The sequence below is a fragment of the Motacilla alba genome, chromosome 14, assembly GCF_015832195.1.
Source record: "Motacilla alba alba isolate MOTALB_02 chromosome 14, Motacilla_alba_V1.0_pri, whole genome shotgun sequence".
Taxonomy (NCBI): Eukaryota; Metazoa; Chordata; class Aves; order Passeriformes; family Motacillidae; genus Motacilla; species Motacilla alba.
This window is the reverse complement of record NC_052029.1, coordinates 2,138,035-2,157,621: the sequence shown is the minus strand read 5'-3', so window position 1 is coordinate 2,157,621 and position 19,587 is coordinate 2,138,035. Positions and strand designations below refer to the sequence as shown.

Here is a 19,587-nt window from a genome sequence, read left to right as displayed (position 1 = left end):
AGCTGACCTTCCTTGGGACAGAATGAATGTGCCAGTCAGTGCCCAAGAAAGCAGGTTTAAAAGAGATTTAGTTGACTGGTTTTCTATTCAAAAAACCCCAAAAGACAACAAACAAAGCCCAGATCAAAACTTTCCACCTCAAATACTTCTCTGCACTGCTGTGCTGGTTTCAAGGCCAGGTTGGAGCACCCTGGGCTGGTGCAGGTGTCCTTGCCCAAGGCCCTGGACGAGCTCTAAGGTCCCTCCCAACCCAAACCATTCTGGGATGTCAGAAATCCTCCTGACCCATCCAGAAACCACAGGTCAGAGCCAAGGGAGCAGAACATCCAAGGAAACAGCACTGAGCTCTCTGCTGAGGATTTGTGGGAGTGCGTGTGGCGGGGCACAGCTCAGGAGGACTGTGCAGACACAGGAGACAGAAGGACTGGGAAGGCACCGAGAGAGGCTGCATGAGACCAGGGCAGGGCACAGGCCTTTAAAGCATCTGCCAGCACTGAGAGAAATCTAAACAGAACTAAGGAAAGAAGTCATCAAAGAGATCCAGACTAACATTTTCTGCCCGGAATTTTCGAGTCAAAATCCTTTCATACAAGAAGCTTCAAGTCAGCAATTACACAGACAAATTCATTACTGCCTGGAATAACATGGCAGAAGATGGACTTTATCCTGTGTATCAGACGTGTTCTGTATCCAGCATTACATACAATGCAAATTTCCCCTAATGACAACTCTCCATTTCTCCTATTTGCTTTTGTGGAAGAGATGAATTCTAATGATTCAGTAACAGCTCATTGAAAATTCCCTTCATGGATTACATTTTATTGTAGCGAGCTTACAAGTGCTACTGTTTGCATGTGTAATTTATTTGAATTAATGTACAATTCTGGGGTCAGTTTGCAGTGCCTGAAGAAATCGTCATCCAAATTAACGCTGATTGGAAGCTGGGAGGCACAGCAGTGTCTTTGTTCAGCACCACAGAGCAGTCACTGCCTCATCCCTGCCAGACTCCAACTCCTGAATTATCTCTGCCTGTGGCACAAAGCTCAAGTGTTCAAGGGGGTCAGGATTGCTCTGGCTTTTCAAGGAGAGTGTTTACCATATTAAAGGGCAGCTGTTGTTGGTGAACTTGAGGGTTCCAGGAACTGATAATGGACTCTGCTGCCTTCTATCTTGAAATAATTAGCTCAGTACAGCCCCCATTTCTCACAGTAAGTGCATCTTCAAGAGGGGGCTGACGCACACTTCAGTTTATTCCTGATCTCCCACCTAAATGAAGTGGCAGCACCATCCAGCCTCTCTCTAACTCTTGTCAGAGCCCAAGCAAAGGAATCAAAGACCTGCTTTTTACCATTTCTCCAGCTTCAAAACATTTGCACTTTTACTTCCTGCTCCCCACGACAATGCTCTACCTACTCCTAAAATGACTGGAATAAAACAATTTTCAAACATCTCCTTGGGGTGGGTTGGAGAAGGAAGGGCAGGTGAGCAATGATGCAGACAAGCCACTCTAGCAAGGGGGTGACAAGCACTGCTTCTAGGACTGTTCATCCATCAGCCTTGGGTTCTTTAACACAAAAGAGCAGGTAAATAATTTCTGGGCAACCAGCAATGGACAACACCAGCAGGTTTCACCTCACACTTCTGCTTCTCTGGTTTCCATAGCTCTGCTCTCCTCCATGGAACAGCAGGGACACAGGAGAGCTCCACTGCAGTTTACTCTAGGGATTAAGAAACTAGAGCTGTTGGTTTAAACACCCTGGTGGCTGAGCAGGAGCTGAGATGCAGGATGCACTCTCTGGAGTTTCCCAGTAGAAGGTGGCCACCAGCAGGGATATCCAGGGAATGTGGCACTGCCAAGGCACTCAGACCCTGCTTTACAGGGCAGGCTCCTCCTCAGTCCTCTCACAGATGGAAAAAAAAACCTGAGGAGGAGACTCAGACTCACAGCTCTCCAGGTCAGCAAATTTAAAAAAAACAGGGGAGTTTCATGATGTAATGTCCTACAATGGAGATTTCCAGTGATTTTGGAACTACATCATGCTCAAGGGAAGTCCAAATGGGAATGGAACTGGATTTTCAGCAGAATAAATATGATCCCAGCCCCCAGGCAGAAGGGTGTGCAGTTTGTCCTGGGATTTCTACTTTTCCTTGGTCCTGATGTTTGACCCTGCTGCAAAGCTGTGAAATGCAGAGCTGGGCCCGTGGGTTATCCCAACGTCAGAATCCTCTCCAAAGGATCTCAGAGCTCTGGGAGGAGAGGGCAAGGACTGCACAGGGCAGTGACTGCCCCTGCCAGCCCCTGTCAAGGCTGCTGCCAGGACATTTATCTCAGAGGGGCACCTTTGACACGTGCACAGTGTTCGACTTCCACATCTCACAGAGCTCAGTGAGGAATTGCTCCCCACAGCCAGAAAACGGAGAATTATTTTCCTGTTTAAAGACTCAGACCTCACTGATTTGCACTGATCAGATTATGCACGTTTATGCAAATCAAAATGCCACTCTCACAGCTCCTTTTCCCCACTAAGTACCTGCAGCAGAGCATAAACCTCCTCAATTTCCTGTACATCATTTTAACACTACCTACTTATGTCATTTGGTGCACCAAACATCAGTCCTAAATTAAGAGTTATTTTAGCTTTTTTCTTTCAACCTGTTTAAATGTTGATCTCTGGGGAAAAACAGAAATTTATCTTTTTGATCAGTGTTGTTTCAAGTAATCTGATTGTCTCCTATTCGGAGTGAATTTCAAGTGATTTCTGTTACATAATTCAGACATCTAAAGTCTTTGTGAATATTCAAAAGGATAATGCAGGGAAGGCAGGAAGAACATAATATGAACCACACACTTATTCATCTTCTTCCCAAATGAAGCTGGATAAAGAGAAGATTTAAAACCTACAAGGCAGCACTTTGGAATGCACTGGAGACTGTTCTCATGCATTGCTTCTTCTCCACTGGAGGCACTGCACAAGAAATTCAGTGAGACAAGTTAAGAACTGAATTTATTAGAGATCAGAAAGTTCTGATTTCTCTTTGTGACAGTCATCCATGATTTCCAAGCCATGCTGCCAGTGAGAGCTGTTACATCTCACCAAAGAAAAAGCTGCTGTCATGACAAACTCACCCTGCAAAACTCAGCACATCCTCTCTGTGTTCCTTCCCCAAGTGCAGAGGATTTAATTTATAAAAGAATTAGCACAGATTTATAACAGCAGCAAGAACCAGACTGAGAAACCTTTACAGGGGGTTCATATCCAACCACAGCACCAAGCCCTGAGGCACAAGGAACCTCTTTACCTTTCAGGGGCTGCTGGAAGCAGAGTATGAATTTTTCCATTGCTCAGAAAAGCCTGTAAGTGATTTGGGATTCAATAATCTCTTGTTTGATCTCTAGCTCTGTGATAAAATGAGCTCTGGAGTGTGTCAGACATGAAGAACTTGAAGCTGTGAGTCAAATAGCCCCAAATCTGGGATCCTAAGGCAAGTTTGTCACCCACTTGGCACATCAGATATCCAGATAATCCCTGTGAAAAGACAGATCTTTGAGCACTGAGTTGATCTGACTGAGATAATTGAACTGATCTCAATTGTTTGCACTTCCCAAAAAGTTCTCCCACAGCTTTAATGGGAGAGAGTATCAACAGAGCCCCAGGAGCAGGCAGGCATGACCTGCCTCGGGGCAGTTGCCATGGTATTGGCAGGGGACTGCAGAATTTTATTTCAGTGGAATAAATGCACACAGAACCTTTTCATCTTCCCTAATGCACTCTCCACACACCCTCCCACCTTCCATCTCCAGCTTCTCCTTTCTGTGATCATTATTTCTCAGCCAATAATTTCTTTTGTCCTTTTCTCCTACGCTCCACTGCCCCTTCTCGTTCTGTTCATTCCCTTCCCCCTGCTCTAATTTTTTCCACATTTCCCCACTGGTTTCTGTGTCTCAGTGCACCAATACTGTCGCCCTTGCACACTGAACTAAATGCCAAAATAGAAGCAACCAATAATTCAGCAGCCTATGTTACTTTTACATCTGATATTCCACACAGTCCAGCAGTGCTGCACCAGGAGCGCTCTCCTGGCACCTGTAAAATGTTTAAAGCAGTCAAAATTCAAATGCACATTATTTAGAAGATTAAAGACTGTAACCAGCTGCTTGTCATGTTAACCTTGTGCTGGCTATTGCAGCAAACAGCTGTCACAGTGGGAATGGTGAATTTAGTATTTAAGAGGGACAGTTCAGTGCAAAAAAGCACAGAACCAAGGGGTGCCTCAGAGTGGAGCAGAACTCAGATATCCCTGTTTATTACTATGTGCATATTCAGAAGCTTTGCTAAAAAGAGGTTAAAGAATAGGGGATTTTATCTGGGGAGGGCAGGTTGCACAGGGTAAGTCACAACACGGTCTGTTTATTCGGAATTGCATGATTGGTCACAAAGGACTGTTTATTGATAATCCACAGAATCAGTCATGGAATGGCTTGGCTTGGAAGGGATCTCAAAGCTCATCCCATTCCACTCCTGCCATGGGCAGGGACACCTTCCACTGTCCCAGGCTGCTCCAAGCCCCGTCCAGCCTGGCCTTGGGCACTGCCAGGGATCCAGGGGCAGCCCCAGCTGCTCTGGGCACCCTGTGCCAGGGCCTGCCCACCCTCCCAGGGAACAATTCCTTCCCAATATCCCATCTAAACCTCTCCTTCAGTTTGAGCCCATTCCCCCTTGTTCTATCTCCACATGCCCTTGGAAACTCCATAATGAGGAAAAGAAAAGCAGTTTAAGCAATCCCATACCAAAGATAAAAGACTGAGTGGCTAAGAACATCCTCATCCCCACGCCCACCACTTCATGGCACTCCTCAGCTGAGATTACACACAAGCAGCACAAAAACAGTCTGAAAATACCTTAGGAGAAAGCAGCTGAAGAGGAAAGTACTTCTGGGGTGTCCTCTGAGAAGCACAAGAAAGAATAAGCACATTCTCTCCAGGGAAAAGGCAAATGCTGAAGGAAATTGCCAAGTTATTCTGGCATTACATAAGCTAATTCCAAAACCACCTTTTTGACCTGTATTAGCCTGTGCTGTCCTTTAAAAGAGAGGCATTCATTTATAATCCAGAGAGAATTTCAACCCTCAAATCTGAAAAACCCCTGAAAATTGGGTTTTTTAGAGCAGCCAAAGTTCTAATAGCTTCTGTGTCTAAACATCCAAAACTGTTCCATCTTAGAAACAGGGTAAAAGTGAATTAACTGTGCTGAATCTTTTCACAAAGCAGAAAAATAAGACCCAATCTTTGAGGAGACACAGCTCATAAAGCCATACCTTGGCACAAAACTGCAGGAAGATGGATTAATTCTAAGAACAGCACCAAGAAACGGGAGAATAAAAGAGGCAACGGAGGCAAAGGAAACTGCAAAGACAAAAGGCCCTTGTTTAAATTCCTTGGATCCATGAGTAAGTTGTGCATGACAGCTGTCAATAAGTGTGAGAAACTCACTGGAAAGATGAGTCATGTGTGGACTTCTGCTTTCTGTGCTAATGGTCAAATAATTGTGTATTTTTCATATATTTCAGCAGGTGCCACATCAGACAGGCAGGTGCTCAGCAGGAGCTGCTTCATCACCAATGAACTGTTTGGGCTCAGCCTCACCAGGAGCCTGTCAGTTCTTTTAACACAGATTTCTCAGCCCAGTGCCTGGCAGGAGCCTCCCCCTGACCACACTCCAACCCTGCTCCCTGCACTGCCACAGGCAGGCAAAGCATCAGGAGGCTCAGGACAACACCAGGAGCCTCATGGGGCTGAACAGCCACAGCATGGACAAAACACCTTGAAAATGTACACGGCCACCAGCTCTGGAGGGGCTGGAATGCCTCAACTGCTTAGTGGCACTTAATTAAAATCTTTAAATCACTTTGCTAATTAGGAGCTGCCCTCTGGCCCAGGCTGGTGGCTGTGGATACCCAGCCACTCTGAGTCCAACTGCAGCACAGATCAGGCTCATTATTCAGCAACAGCATCAGGCTCTCAATGAGAGCAAAAACTCCTAAAAATGTGGATTAAATCAAGGAGAGGCACCCAGGAACCAGCGCTCAGAACAGCACAGGGAGTGCTGGATTAATCTAATTACTCTGCTGATGCTTTTTGCTGGCAAGCTCTTTAGCAAATACACAACAATGATAAAAGAATTGCCTCATGCTGCTACTGCAGAAGTTAATTAAGATTTGTTTGGTGGAACACGACAAATCAGGGTTGGGGGGAAAAAAATCAACATAATTTTCAGTGTTTCTGACAGCTGGAGTGAGTGTGTTTTAAAATAGATTAAATGTAATTATCCTTGTTATTTTTTCCTCTGTTGATGCTGAAAATGACACAAGATTATAAACTGTAGGACAACAAGCAAAGCATTGCTTTGGAGCAAAATGTTCTATTTTTTTAAAGCATGTAATAACCCACAGTTGTTCTTTACCATTAAGCAGCCAAAGTGTGGAAGTAGCACCTGAAAAGCAGATCCAGACTGAATGAAGTGACAGACACATCCTTGTGTTCCAGAGATTAACCCAAAATGGATTGAACAGTGCATCCCCTCACTGGTTTGGAAATGCACCAGCAAGTCTCTTGGTTTAGCTGGGACCCAGATGAGAACCATGGAATGGTTTGGGGTGGAAGGGAACTTAAAGCCCATCCAGTGCCACCACCTGCCATGGGCAGGGACACCTTCCACTGTCCCAGGCTGCTCCAAGCCCCATCCAACCTGGCCTTGGGCACTGCCAGGGATCCAGGGGCAGCCCCAGCTGCTCTGGGCACCCTGTGCCGGGGCCTGCCCACCCTGCCAGGGAACAATTCCTAATTCCCAATATCCCATCCAGCCCTGCCCTCTGGCAGTGGGAAGCCATTCCCTGTGTCCTGTCCCTCCATCCCTTGTCCCCAGTCCCTCTGCAGCTCTCCTGGAGCCCCTTTAGGCACTGGAGGCTGCTCTAAAGTTTCCCCAGAGCCTTCTCTTCTCCAGACGAAATTCTTCACCCTCTTTCAGTCTCCAAGTCCTGGAGTTTGATTTTGAGGTCTGACATCTCATAATGACTTCAAATCCCAGTTTGGACTCCAGCACTTCTGAATATTTGGCTGGAAGAGGGACACACCCACACCCACACCCACACACCCACCCCTCTTCTCCTACCAAAGCAACAGCTTCTGCAACAAAGCACTCGTGGCTGCCTGAGTCACTGTGCTCCTGCCCACAAAGAGATGGTCACAGTGTCATCCTTTATATGTTCCAAGTATTTTTAGGTAAAACTGATAGAAATGTGCAAAGCAAAACAATGGTTTTTTGTCACCAGCTTTTAGACTTTTTAATTGAGCACTAGACTGAAGCATTGTTCCCTGCTTATCCTAGGCAACCACAAGCCAAACCATATGGGTAGGGTCCCAGGAGTCTCAGAGAAAGGAGAAAAAAAGGAAAATAAAGTGTGCTCTCCATATTCTAATCACAGCACAGCCGTGAATGACAAAGGCTTTTCCTTTGTCTTATTATCTTTTAACAAAAATCCCCCAAAGAGCTGAGCACCAACTCATTAACAAAGTTCTGCACTTGAATTCATAAACACTTTCAGGTAGCTCAGTTCAAAGCATTTCTCCTCTGGCTGTGAAGTCTCTGTGGCATTTGAACAGAAGGGATAAATCAGATTTTAGGCTTCACTTCAAGATTACGATTTAATTCAAGACTTTTTTTTTTGAGTGGGGGGCAAGGATATGGTGAAGAACTGGAACAGAGAGTGAGAACTGACTTCAGAGAGGAAGTGAAAAAACTTGAACAGAGACACTGCTTGTGAAGAGAGGCTTGATGGGAAACTGGTTCACAGGGATTAACAAGTTGCCAAATGCCCACATCAGCTCTGAAAAGATATTTTATCCCTCAAGCAAATAATGCAGCAAAATATTTGAGACTTCTCAACAGCATGGCTTTCCCTGTGTCCAAAAGGTGGTGGTGGAATGAGGAAGCATTGATTAACAATGAATTAATTTGCTGCACTAATGAGGCCACAGCTTGAGTGCTGTGTCCAGTTGTGGGCTCCTCACAACAGAAAGGACATTGAGGGGCTGGAGTGGGTCCAGGGCACTGGGGAAGGGTCTGCAGCACAAGGAGAAGGGTCTGGAGAATTCCTGAGGGAGCTGGCAAGGGGCTCAGCCTGGAGAAGAGGGGGCTCAGGGAGGACCTTTTGGCTCTGCACAACTCCTGACAGGAGGGGACAGCCAGGTGGGGGTGAGGCTCTGCTCCCAGGAACAGGGACAGGACAAAAGGGAATGGCCTCAAGTTGTGCCAGGGAAGGTCCAGGTTGGACATCAGGAGGAATTTCCCCATGGAAAGGGTTGTTAAACACTGGAAGGGGCTGCCCAGGGAGTGGTAGAGTCCCCAGTCCTGGGGAAAGCCTGGATGTGGCACTCAGGGCTCTGGGCTGGTGACAAGGTGGGGATGGGTCCCAGGTGGGACACGATGGTCTCAGAGGTCTTTTCCAACCCCATGGATGCTGTGATTCTGTAACTCCAGGTGCAGCACTCCCAGCAGCACTAAGATCCCAGGGAACAGGGTTCACTCAAACATGTTTTCAATGAACAGAAGACAGAGTGGGTAATGACTGTGAGAAGGATGACAATAAAACAAGAAGCTGCTGGAAAGCTGAAGGAAAGGCCAGCTGAAAGCACTGCAGTCCAGTAAACCCCAGAGAAAAGTCTGGAACAAAACAGGATACAGATGCAGATTATCCACGAGGAGAATCACACTGAACTGACACAACTCAGCAAGTCAAGAGAAGGCAGAATTCTGCCAAACAAGAATGAAGTCTATGAGGGGGAAGATCCCAGCACATCTGATCTCCTCACTGTTGCTCTTGGCTGTTTCCACTGAGGAGACTGAAGAGCCTTGCGGTGACACCTTTATACATCAGCAGACAACAGAAGTGAACGTCCATGGTATGCAGCAAAAGGAAGAGCAGAAATTCTGAAAACATTCTTCATGAACAAAACCCAGCAGCTGAAAATGAGTTATGGGGGCAGAGACTGGCAAGAGCCATGTCTGCACTGGTTTCACTGGTTTAACTTTGACTTCATCAGCTGTTGTGCTTGGCCAGGAGCAGCCACAGCCACTGGACTGTCCCTCACCTGCCAGTGACTCAACTCCTGATGTGCTGCTTTGGAAAAGGGGATTAAAACATTTTCTGTTGATCTGCAGGCTGTACAGTCCTGCTGAGCATTTCCAGAGGGTCCTACCTCAAACATCTCCTGCTCTGTCCGTCGATGATCATCCAGGAGCTGCTCCATGTAGGTCAGATTTCGGAATTTTTCCAGGTAGGTGCTGTACTGCTTCTGCAGCTGCTCCTCAATCTTCTCATACTCATCCATGAAAGCAGGGCTGGGGAGAGCAAGCACAGGGAACTCAGTGAAATCTGCCCAGAGCAGCTGGGGCTGCCCCAGCCCTGGAAGAGCTCAAGGCCAGGTTTTATGGGGCTTGCAGCAACCTGGGACAGTGGGAGATGTCCCATGGCAGGGACTTGGGATGACATGAGCTTTAAGGTCTCTTCCAACCCAAGCCATTCTGTGATTCTAGGGGTCTATAAATATTTCTCTGTATATACAGAATTCTGAAAAGCAATTTTGGTTTTGCAGCTGCCCTTCCATATCCCCTAAACCAAAAAACCTCTTTTTTTTTAAGGTTTCACACTGCTCCAGAGAATAAAAGCTGAAGACAAAGCCCCCCACTAAACAATCCTGGGAATTACATAAAGCAAGGAGAAGGGTTTTGTGTACAACTCCCTTTTCCTTTCACACAGGCACAAAGGCAGCATTTTGGCCCCCTCAGAAGGCAATGTTAGATTATTTATCCTGCTGTTCCTTAACTGCACAAAGTTAGTGTGTGGCATGGCTGGCAAATCATCTACTTTGCTGGGGACTTCCTTGCTACAAAAGTGTCCTGGGTCATTACAAATTTAATTAGACAGTATGATGAAGTGATGATGTCATTACACCTGAGAGCTGAGTGATGCACCCCAAAAACCACTGCTGCTGCTCAGAGCTTCACACCCAGCCAATCCACATCCTGCAGAGTGGTGCTGATAAAACAGGGATGTGAACCCAGCTCATTCCTTCCACCACTCCCTTGTCTAATAGTTCCTCTTTGTTAATATCAGGTTAGATTGGAGATTGTATAAACCTAGAAGTTAATTAAGGGCCAGAAATCAACCCAAACTGTGAACCTGAACACTCCAGCATCCAATGGGGCTTACAAGGAGGGAGAGGGACTCATCATCAGGAACTGCAGTGATAGGACAAGGAGCAATGGGTTCAAACTGAAAAAGGAGAGGTTTAGCGTGGATATTGGGAATTATGAATTGGTCCCTGGCAGGGTGGGCAGGCCCTGGCACAGGGTGCCCAGAGCAGCTGGGGCTGCCCCTGGATCCCTGGCAGTGCCCAAGGCCAGGCTGGATGGGGCCTGGAGTGACCTGGAATAGTGGAAGGTGTCCCTGCCCATGGCAGGGGGGGCACTGGATGGGCTATAAGGTCCTTTCCCACCCAAACCAGTCTGGGATTCTGTGATTCCGTGAATCCTCTGGCAGAGTGTACCAGAGGATGTGACCCTAACAAGGGCTGCAGAAGGAATTTTTCCAGTTGGTGGTGAACACCAGAAGCCTCTGGGAGCAGAGGGACTGTTTGCACCAGTTCCACCCTCTCTGTTCACACTCCTTCCTGCAGTAGATAATCAGTTCATGATCCTCACCGAACACTCTGCAGAGTCTGCAGCCTCTTCTGGCTTCTTTCCAGCTCCAATTTTCGTTTTTCAATCTTGGCTTCCAAATTGGCCTCATCCAAAGCCACATTATTCAACATGTCTTTGGTCTTTTGGACTTCTTCCTGAAAGAGAAGGATGGTGAACCATGGCTGGCATTGGGATAATTGCATTTATCTTTCAGATGCTGAACATTGTTCTGCTGTGTTTACTCAAGTAGGCAATGGAAATTCAAAAGTTCTTTGTGGCCAGGATAATGAACTAACTGGACATTTGCAAGTGTAAAATACCTGATTTTTTTTTTTTGCCAACATTCTTAAAGAAAGAAAACCAAACAGCTGTAACTTTAATTTTCCTTCTCACTGAAGAAGCAGTAGAAGGCAGGAAGAAGCCTATCTGTTGGCATCGTTAAGGTCTTTTTGGATTTTATCTTAATAGAATCATTCAGGTTGTTTCCAGCCTTAATGATTCCATGATTCTCTCTGAATAAAGAGATGATAAATGCATTTTTTTCTTGCTACTATTTTAGGGAATTTTAAGCTTCCATCTTTTTTTTCTCTTCAAGATACAAGTCAGTTTTATGCAGAACTGAATATCTTCATCCTTTCCTAAGCTTTGTTTTATCCACTTTTTTCAAAATCTGGGAAGCATCTTGAACATTTCAACGTGTGCTATAGGAACTGGGAGGGGAAGTGGGAATATTCCACTTGATTCAAATGAGCTGAGTACATCCAGTGTGCTCAGGCTCGAGAAACCACGAGCATCTTTGGAGGGAGAGAGGGAGAGGGAGGATTCCACTGCTGGAATTCCAGCTGTGAGTGTTGGTGCTGCTCAGCTCCAACAGGTCATTCCATGAACTGGGCCAGGATTAATGAGCTGAGTGTGTCACTGCTGTTTGCCAGCAATCCAATCCCTCTCTCATGGAGGTGAGGAGTAAGAAGCTGGAGTAAGAAATGTACATTAACAACATTTAGTATTGTAAGACTCTGTCCAAAATTCCTCTCATCTGCCTCACGATCGTCGTGAAAAAAGGCAGAAACTGGGACCACTGAAAGAGGATCCTGTTTCTGACATCCTGGTTTGGTGGGAGCGTGCCAGGGTCCCGAGGCCGGAGCAGAGCTTCTGGCCTGCTGAGCCATTGTTTGCAGGTGTGTTTGCTGTATTGGAACACTGGACCTAGTGAAAGGAGAAGGGGCACCTTGACCTTTCTTCGCCTGTATCTGCTCTGCGACAATGGCCTGGAGTTTTCCACCCCCAAGCCTGGCTGGACTCTTTTCTGGAATTACCTTTTGTTGGTCTCCACAGAAGACCCTTCATCTACTGTACAACCACCGTGGCAGATGGACTGAGATGGGAGAAGCCACTCCCTCCAAGACTGAGACATGAAACCCCTATATGGAAAAGACTCCTTTTCTCCTCAAGGACTGAAACCTCTAACCTGGGAGGGGAGGGTGGCAGTGTGTGTGGGGGAGAACAGCTGATCAAACGGAGATGTTTGCCTGCAGGTAGTGACCACTGGACCAAGAAAACAATGGCTCTGCCCCACTGCTGAGCAGATGAGATCATAAGGCTATTGTATATTTTCCCCCCTCCTTCCCAACTTTCAATAGAAAATTCTAATAAAACCCCTCGAGTCAGCTAGCTAACTTGAGATCTGCCCAACGTGAAGGCGACTCCTCGACTGGATTTCGACTGGGCTGGACCTCGAAGAATTACATTGCCTCTACATTGGTAGATATACCTATTCCCTCTTTCTTTTCTTTCCTGCAGGGTTTCGTTCTCTCTCTCTCTCTCTCTCTCTCTCTCTCTCTCTTCCCCAATGCCCTCCAATGCATTTTGCTGTGATTATTCAATAAAGTACACTGATTTTGATTGTTACTGCAAACCCCCTTGCCGTGTTGGTGTTTTGTCCCCTGAGATCAGATAACGAACCATCACAATCCTGTCCGTGAGGGTGGATCATGACAAGTATTTACACAGGTTGTGAGCAGGAGCAAAACATAAGGGAAGATTACCTGGAATCTCTCTTGGTTATCCATTGGTTGTTTAAACCTGGAACTCCACTCTTGTAGTCAAACACTTGGACTGGATAGAGTTTGCAGTGAAATAATTGATAGGAATCACTGGAGTTAATTAACTCCCTCCTCACACAGTGCAGCTGAAGGCTCAGAAATTCAGGAAGCCACTGGAGCAAGGACAGTGCTGGCAAGTGCAGGACAGACAAGGAGTCCTGCACAGCAAGCAGCACAGGGATGCCCTGGCAGGATCTCATTAGCACAGGGCCAGCCTCACTCACCCCTTGGCCAGCTCAGCCCCCCTGCTTCCAGAGCCCCCCAACTCCAGAGGCACCAGCACTTCTGGAGTCACCCCGGTCCCTCCTTGCAGCCCCGACTCTGCGGAGGTCACAGGGCTCACACAAGGCAGAGGGTGTATATTTCTGTGCTGATTTGGGCAATTTTTATCTCTCCTGTAGAGCTTTTGGGGTGAAGCTCCTAACAGAGGCAGGGAATATGACTACAATGTGTTTTTTCCCACAAGAGGGGCTTAGAGCAGCTCTTAGATGCACCAACTGCAGCTGCAGGTGATGGCTTTGGCACTCTTTACCCCAAGCTGTTGATAAAAAGAGCAAATTTCTTCTTGCAGCAGAAAAATTATAATTTTGCAATCAAATAAATGATATTTTGCTTACCAGAACGCTGTTAATGGCAATTTTCATCACCTTCTCAGCCTCATTTATCTCCAAAGGTCTGCCAAGAGATTCTGTCCTTGCTTCCTATGAAATAAAATGAACCAATATATTTAAACACCACACAAAGGAACTAATTTATGCAGAACTGAGGGTGATCAAGCAACAATGATAGGATCATCTGCATAATAAATGGGGTAGGATCTAGTGTTTATTCACCAAGGCTGAGATGATTTAGACACCAGGAGATGATGAAAAAGTGAGTTGAGATGAGCAGGAGGGAGCAATCAAGGCATCTTTTCCAAATGAGGTGAGTGCTGTGTCTGACTGCAGCTATTCTTGAAGGCAGATTTTTGGCAACTGCTCTGATTTTACATGTGGAGCAGGGCACAGAAGATTCCATCACCTGTACAACACAACCCATGAAAACATCAGTGCAGGTAGAGGAGCACAGTGTCCCAAAAGTGTGGAGCTACAAGGACTACAAAGCCACCAGACTGTGCCAGACAGGTGGACACTGAGCACTGACCCTGCCAGAGCTCCAGGAGCCTGTGGACAATGCCCCCAGGCACAGGCTGGGATTGTGGGGTGTCCTGCACTGACACTGAATGACCCCTGTGGGTCCTTCCCACCCAGGATATTCCGTGATTCCGTGTGCCTCCCATGTGCAGATGTATGGGCATCTCTGCTTCTGACAACTGAGTGAGTCAGATTCCTCAAAAACCCCCACTGATCCTTGTTTAGACCCCAAAGGATTAAAAAACCCCTCTCAGAGGTTTGGGGGACATATGGGCTTGGCTGTGCACTTGTCTAATTGATGCCTTAAACACTGACCTGCTCATTATATAAAAACTTCTTATTGCTTGCTTGGCACTGGAAGGGAAGAGAGGGAATTTTGCAGCTCCATGTCCCTAAAACAATCTTACATTGGCAAAACACTTGGTAACAGGTGGATAAAGATGGAGAAAGCATCTTTCTAGAAAATATCTGATTAAGAACCTAAAAATGCTTTGTACACTTTGCCACAAGCTGTACCCAGCCCACCACAGGAGGAATTCTGGAAGCAGATTCAGTAACTTTGCTAAGATGCCATGCCAGACTCTCCAGATTGCACAGCTCAGCTCCAGCAGAGCCTGGTCCTTTCCCACCAACTCCAGGGAATTGCAGGGTGAACCCAACCTGGGAGCTCATCCAGCAAAACAATAAAAGCAGCTTTTTGTGCTGAGCTTATTCCTCTGCTGGATCAGGTGTCTGAGCAATCCCAGCACATGCTGCACAAAAGTTCATTTTCCTGGCATGAGAAAAGAAGGAGAACAAATATTCTGCTGGGGAGAGTGACAGCAGTTACATCTGTTGGTGGCAGTGACTGCTCACACTGAAGTGCTTGTGAAGTGCAGAGAAAAACAAACTCCAAAGCAGAAAGTTTATTTGGGCAGAAATAAGATACAAAACAGCTGTGCAATACAAATTCCCAAATAATTCCATATATAAATGTTTTTTGGAGGAGGGTGGGGAAGAATAATGTAGCTCAGTTGTCTGGGAACATTTTACCATTTCAGAAGCTCAGTAAAATCCCTGTTTATTTGTGAGGCCCTTGCCAGGACCAGCAAAATCCCTGTTTATTTGTGAGGCCTTTGCCAGGACCAACAAAATCCCTGTTTATTTGTGAGGCCCTTGCCAGGACCAACAAAATCCCTGTTTATTTGTGAGGCCCTTGCCAGGACCAGCCTGGTGCACACACTGCCCTGCCAGCTGGGCTCAGAGGGTCTGTGCCACAGAGCCAACACACTTCAAACAAAACAGCAGAGGAATGGGAATTATTGTCCTTTCCACCTGCAAAGAGGTCAAAGGAACAGCAAGAAGTGCAGTCTGAAATCATGAACTACTCCCTGACCAGCTCCCCTCAAGCTGCCTGGTGAAACACCCCGGAACATGGACAGGGCACTGCAGTGGGGCAGGGCAGGGAGCTGACGGGTTTGGTTTGAGAAGCTTCTGAGGATCTGCCCTTTTAGCTGGAGTAATTCATGCAGGTTTAATGTCTTTCCTTCTTCCGCCTTCCCTCTAAGAGCTCTGAAATTCCATGTACACACCACAGGCTTCCACAGAAATCCACCTCGTTTTCTACAGCAAGGTTCAGTCCTACAGCCACACCTGCCTGCAAAAATCTGCCAGGGAAATGCAGAACAGTGGAAATGCTGGAATTTGTATTTTCAGACTGTGCAATCAGGGTTAGCCTGGAAGAGGAGAAGTTCAGGGCAATTAACCCCTCACACCCCAAGAGCTGGAGAGGAAAATCCTCTGTACATACAGTTCATCCCTAAAACTCTGCCTTGGAATGGGCAGAGTAACTTCACTGTTACAACACAGCCTCTAACCTAACTTTGACTCTCTGGAGTAACAAGTCTAAGTGGAAAAGACATTAAATGTTATGGAAAAACAGTAATATTTAGTGGAAATATAGTGGAAACATAAATGTATGTTGAGTCTATCAAAACCACTGATTTTTTTGTTGTAGATGTCTGTCACAGCTTCCCTGGGTAACAGTCACTGGGCCATTTCCTGTAACCCTATGAACACTGTCAGAGAGCAAAGTTTGACCTTTAAGATCTCTTTTCAAGAAGGACCCTTTGCAAATGCACCACTTCCCTTGCTGGGAATCTCTCCCCAAGAGCTTCATTCCCAGTTAACAGTGAAGAGCTGCTATTGCAAAACCCATTCTGCAAATATGCCCAGGGAAGCATTTTGAACTGGTAATGAATTTCCATTTTATGGACCACAAGCTGATAAAGCAGCTTCAGTGTGCCTGATGTGAGGAAAAATGGATGCACTGTACCTCTAAACTGCAGGAAGGAACCAAGAGAAGTAATTAGGCATGACCAGCATGCAAGTCACTGATGATAGATGTGGTGTAATAACATGTTCTGATGTGCTCAAGGTCTAGCAGAGGTTTCTAAACACATTTTTTTGTGGTAAGGAACAGAAATCGAAGCTTTTTTCCCTGGCACACTGGTCTTGCTGATGCTGCCCCATCCCTGGCAGTGTCCAAGGCCAGGCTGGATGGGGCTTGGAGCCACCTGGGATAGTGGAAGGTGGCCCTGCCCATGGCAGGGGTGGAACTGGGTGATCTTCAAGGTCCCTTCCAAGCCAAACCATTCCATGGTTCTTTTTCTGAGTTTTTGACCACAGGTTAAATATTTTTTGTTTCCCAGGAGTTCTAAGCCTGATGCACACTGAAGTTTGTGCACTCCTCACTGCCACTTCAGCCTCAATCCAGGCAGCCCCACACGCCCTACTCCCAGCAAACAGGGCCCTGGCAATTCCAGCTGCCCCTGCAGGCCACAAAGCTCTCCTGTAGGAGTTTGTTACTCAAGGAGTTCACCCACCCACGCTGGGATCACATTTGGCCAATCCAGGGATGATCTGGCACTGTTATATCAAAACAGGGAGGCTCATGAGGGACATTCATCCTTCTGAAAGAATCTGACCCTTCCCAACAGCTCATCTGCCCCCTCAAGACATTAAAGTCATGGCAAATGAGAATTTTGCTGCTTCCAGACGATGCTGCTTGGTTTCACGTTCATCTCAGCAGTCTGCAAAAGGTGTCCACAAAGACATTTCCCTACTCAGCAATCAGTGCCCCAAACGCTCAGCTATCCCAGCAGGTAAAACCCATGCCACAGGCAGGTCTGGGAGAGAGAAGCAAGTGGAAAACTTAATTTTTCAACGGATCAGAAAGAATCAGAAGTAACCTGCATGTGGTTCTGCTGAGGCAGGAAAGGGAACTTTAAAGCCTCCCTCACCAGGTCCATCCATCTTCTGACTCTGGAGTTGATGCCACTGATTCACCCTCAGCTGACAAACCCCAGGATGTGCCTCCTGTGATCTTTCCACACCCTCAGAATCCTCACCTTTCATTTACCCTCTGCAAGGTTTGAGGACAGACTGCATTGGCAGAGCTTGGATCAGTCCTCAGGACTGCAGGGAGTTGTCACTTCATGGCTCCTTGGCCAGGAGGTGGCCTGGGATGTCTCCTCCAGACTGTGGGAATGTGACAAGGAACTTCTTTTTCCAGAGGAGAAGCTAAGCCTGTGAGTGAAATTCCAAATACCAAATTCCCAACAAATTCCAAAACCCCAAATAAATGCCAAATTTCAATCAGCTAGAAATGGCCTTGCATGGGCATTGATGGTTGGTCTACAAAGGAAAAAAGGGCAGGGCTGGAAGAGACCTGAAAGCTCACCTGATTCCAACTCCCAGCCACGTGCAGGAACACCTTCCACTGGACAAAACCAGTCCCCAAAATGTCAGGAGAAATGTGCCAACCACTGCTTTACAGCTGATGCCATTTCTTCAAGCTAAATACTCCTGGGAAGGCCATACAAAATGATTTCTGACTTTAAATACATACACACGGCTGCAGCTCGGGTTAAAGCTATCTAATATTGATTCAACACTGCATCACAGGTGCAAGGGTTAACTTTGGCTTCCCAATTTGCAATAAGCCTTCTTCCTCAGAGTGGAGGCAGGCTTGGGTTAGAAGCAGGACTGTTGAAAAAAACTGAAGCAAACAAGTAATTCTCCAGAGCTGTGGCAATTTCAAGTTACAAATTTCCACTAGAAGTTCTGTGTGTGGCAGCTCTGTAACCAAAGCCCAGGAAATGAGAGAAATTCATTTATCAGCCTCCCTTGGGCAGTGTCTCGTATCCAGAAGGAACATCTGGCAGGCGGGAAAATGCTTCCAACATTCCCAATAAAATGACTTTTTGCAGTTAAGTTCCAAAGAGCAGGGAGTGATGCAGCCCTGTCTGAAATCACATCTCCCTCTGCCCCCAGCAGCTGTGGTGGGAGGGGGAAGGAAGGGCTCTTTGATCCAAAAGCTGGGAATAGAGAGATCCAAGTGAAATGTCCTTAGTGGCCAGGCCTGGTGCTGAGCTAACACTGCCTCAGGTCCACAGCTGGGTCTAAATGCCTCAGGCTGTCTGAAGAGTTTAATTCCAGCCCTTCCCAGCTGAGCTGGTAACAGGATTCTCAGTGCCCCCCATCATTTTGGGAACGAGCTGGTGCTGTGGGCATCCATACCAAAAACAGGGAGCAGTGCCCAGAATTTATCCTCCACAGAGTGGCAAACACTTCATGTGGCTGTTAAAAGCTTTAATCTACCAAATTCAGCAATTCCTTTATTTACAGGAGTGGATACAGGGAATAAACACTTTGTTCAAGGGCACAGATGGGATAAGTGCCAAGAGGAGCATTAGAACACAAACTCACTGCATTGTCCATCTTCAGCACAAGCTAAAAGCCTTAAAAGAAAATATTATTTTCATTTTTCTTCAGTTTTACAGGGCTTCCAACTAATTAAGAGGTAAATAAAATGAAAACAAGCCTGAGAAGGTCAGAAATCTTCCTGCCTGCCAGCAGCACAGAGGCAGTTTTCTTCTGGAATATTTTTTGCTCCATTATCTTCCTCTGCCCAATAATTCAGCAAGTCCGAGCAGGGCAGCTTCCTGACAGGCTCCTGCTAGTGTGGCCCAGGACCTCTGGCAGAAGCAGAGTGGGAGGCACTCAGAGTTAAAAACAGCCAGGAATTTTTCCTTTTGCATTTCCATTGTAGGATAATTCAAGAGAACCCTTCCTCAGCTGGGGACAACTGCCCTTCCAAGTCTCATTACTGCTTTATTTTGAGCTGAAGAATGATTTGCACCAGCTCATCACCCCTCTCTTCCCCCAAAGGTTAATCTGGCCATTTCCCCCACCTTGCCATGTTTTCAGGATACAGAGCACCACTGGCTTTTCCAACATCTTTTTCCATGTACAGAATGGCAGCTGTGTAGATCCCAGAAAAGGGAGTGCATAGGGAAGCAGAGCAGCATTTTGCCTGAGTGCTGACATTAATTCCCTTGCTACTTTTCTTGATTTGGGGTTTGACAGCCTTAATCACAGACTGGTATTTTCAACGATTTCTTTTCTCCTTTCATTTAGCACCGTGTAGGAAGACAGAGAAAGAAATGCAAACAAAATCTCTCATGCCCATCTCAAATCCAAACCAACCCACCTTCCCCATGCAAAAAACTCAACATGCCTGCTTACTCTTCCAAAGGTAACTGTAAATATTCTGAAAAGTAAAGCTGCATA

At 46.5% G+C, this 19,587-nt stretch overlaps 1 protein-coding gene across 5 annotated transcripts in view; it reads right to left on the bottom strand.

Annotated features, from left to right (window-relative positions):
* The window catches only part of CLUAP1 (clusterin associated protein 1), a 58,676-nt gene that overhangs the window by 27,298 nt on the left and 11,791 nt on the right, over nucleotides 1-19,587 (bottom strand). For all 5 annotated transcript variants that reach the window (XM_038151458.1, XM_038151460.1, XM_038151455.1 and 2 more), the window contains 3 exons: nucleotides 13,459-13,542; nucleotides 10,761-10,894; nucleotides 9,257-9,398 (listed from right to left, as the gene is read on the bottom strand). In XM_038151458.1, coding sequence (XP_038007386.1) covers nucleotides 9,257-9,398; nucleotides 10,761-10,894; nucleotides 13,459-13,542 — 360 coding nt within the window. The remainder of the gene's footprint in view (nucleotides 1-9,256; nucleotides 9,399-10,760; nucleotides 10,895-13,458; nucleotides 13,543-19,587) is intronic.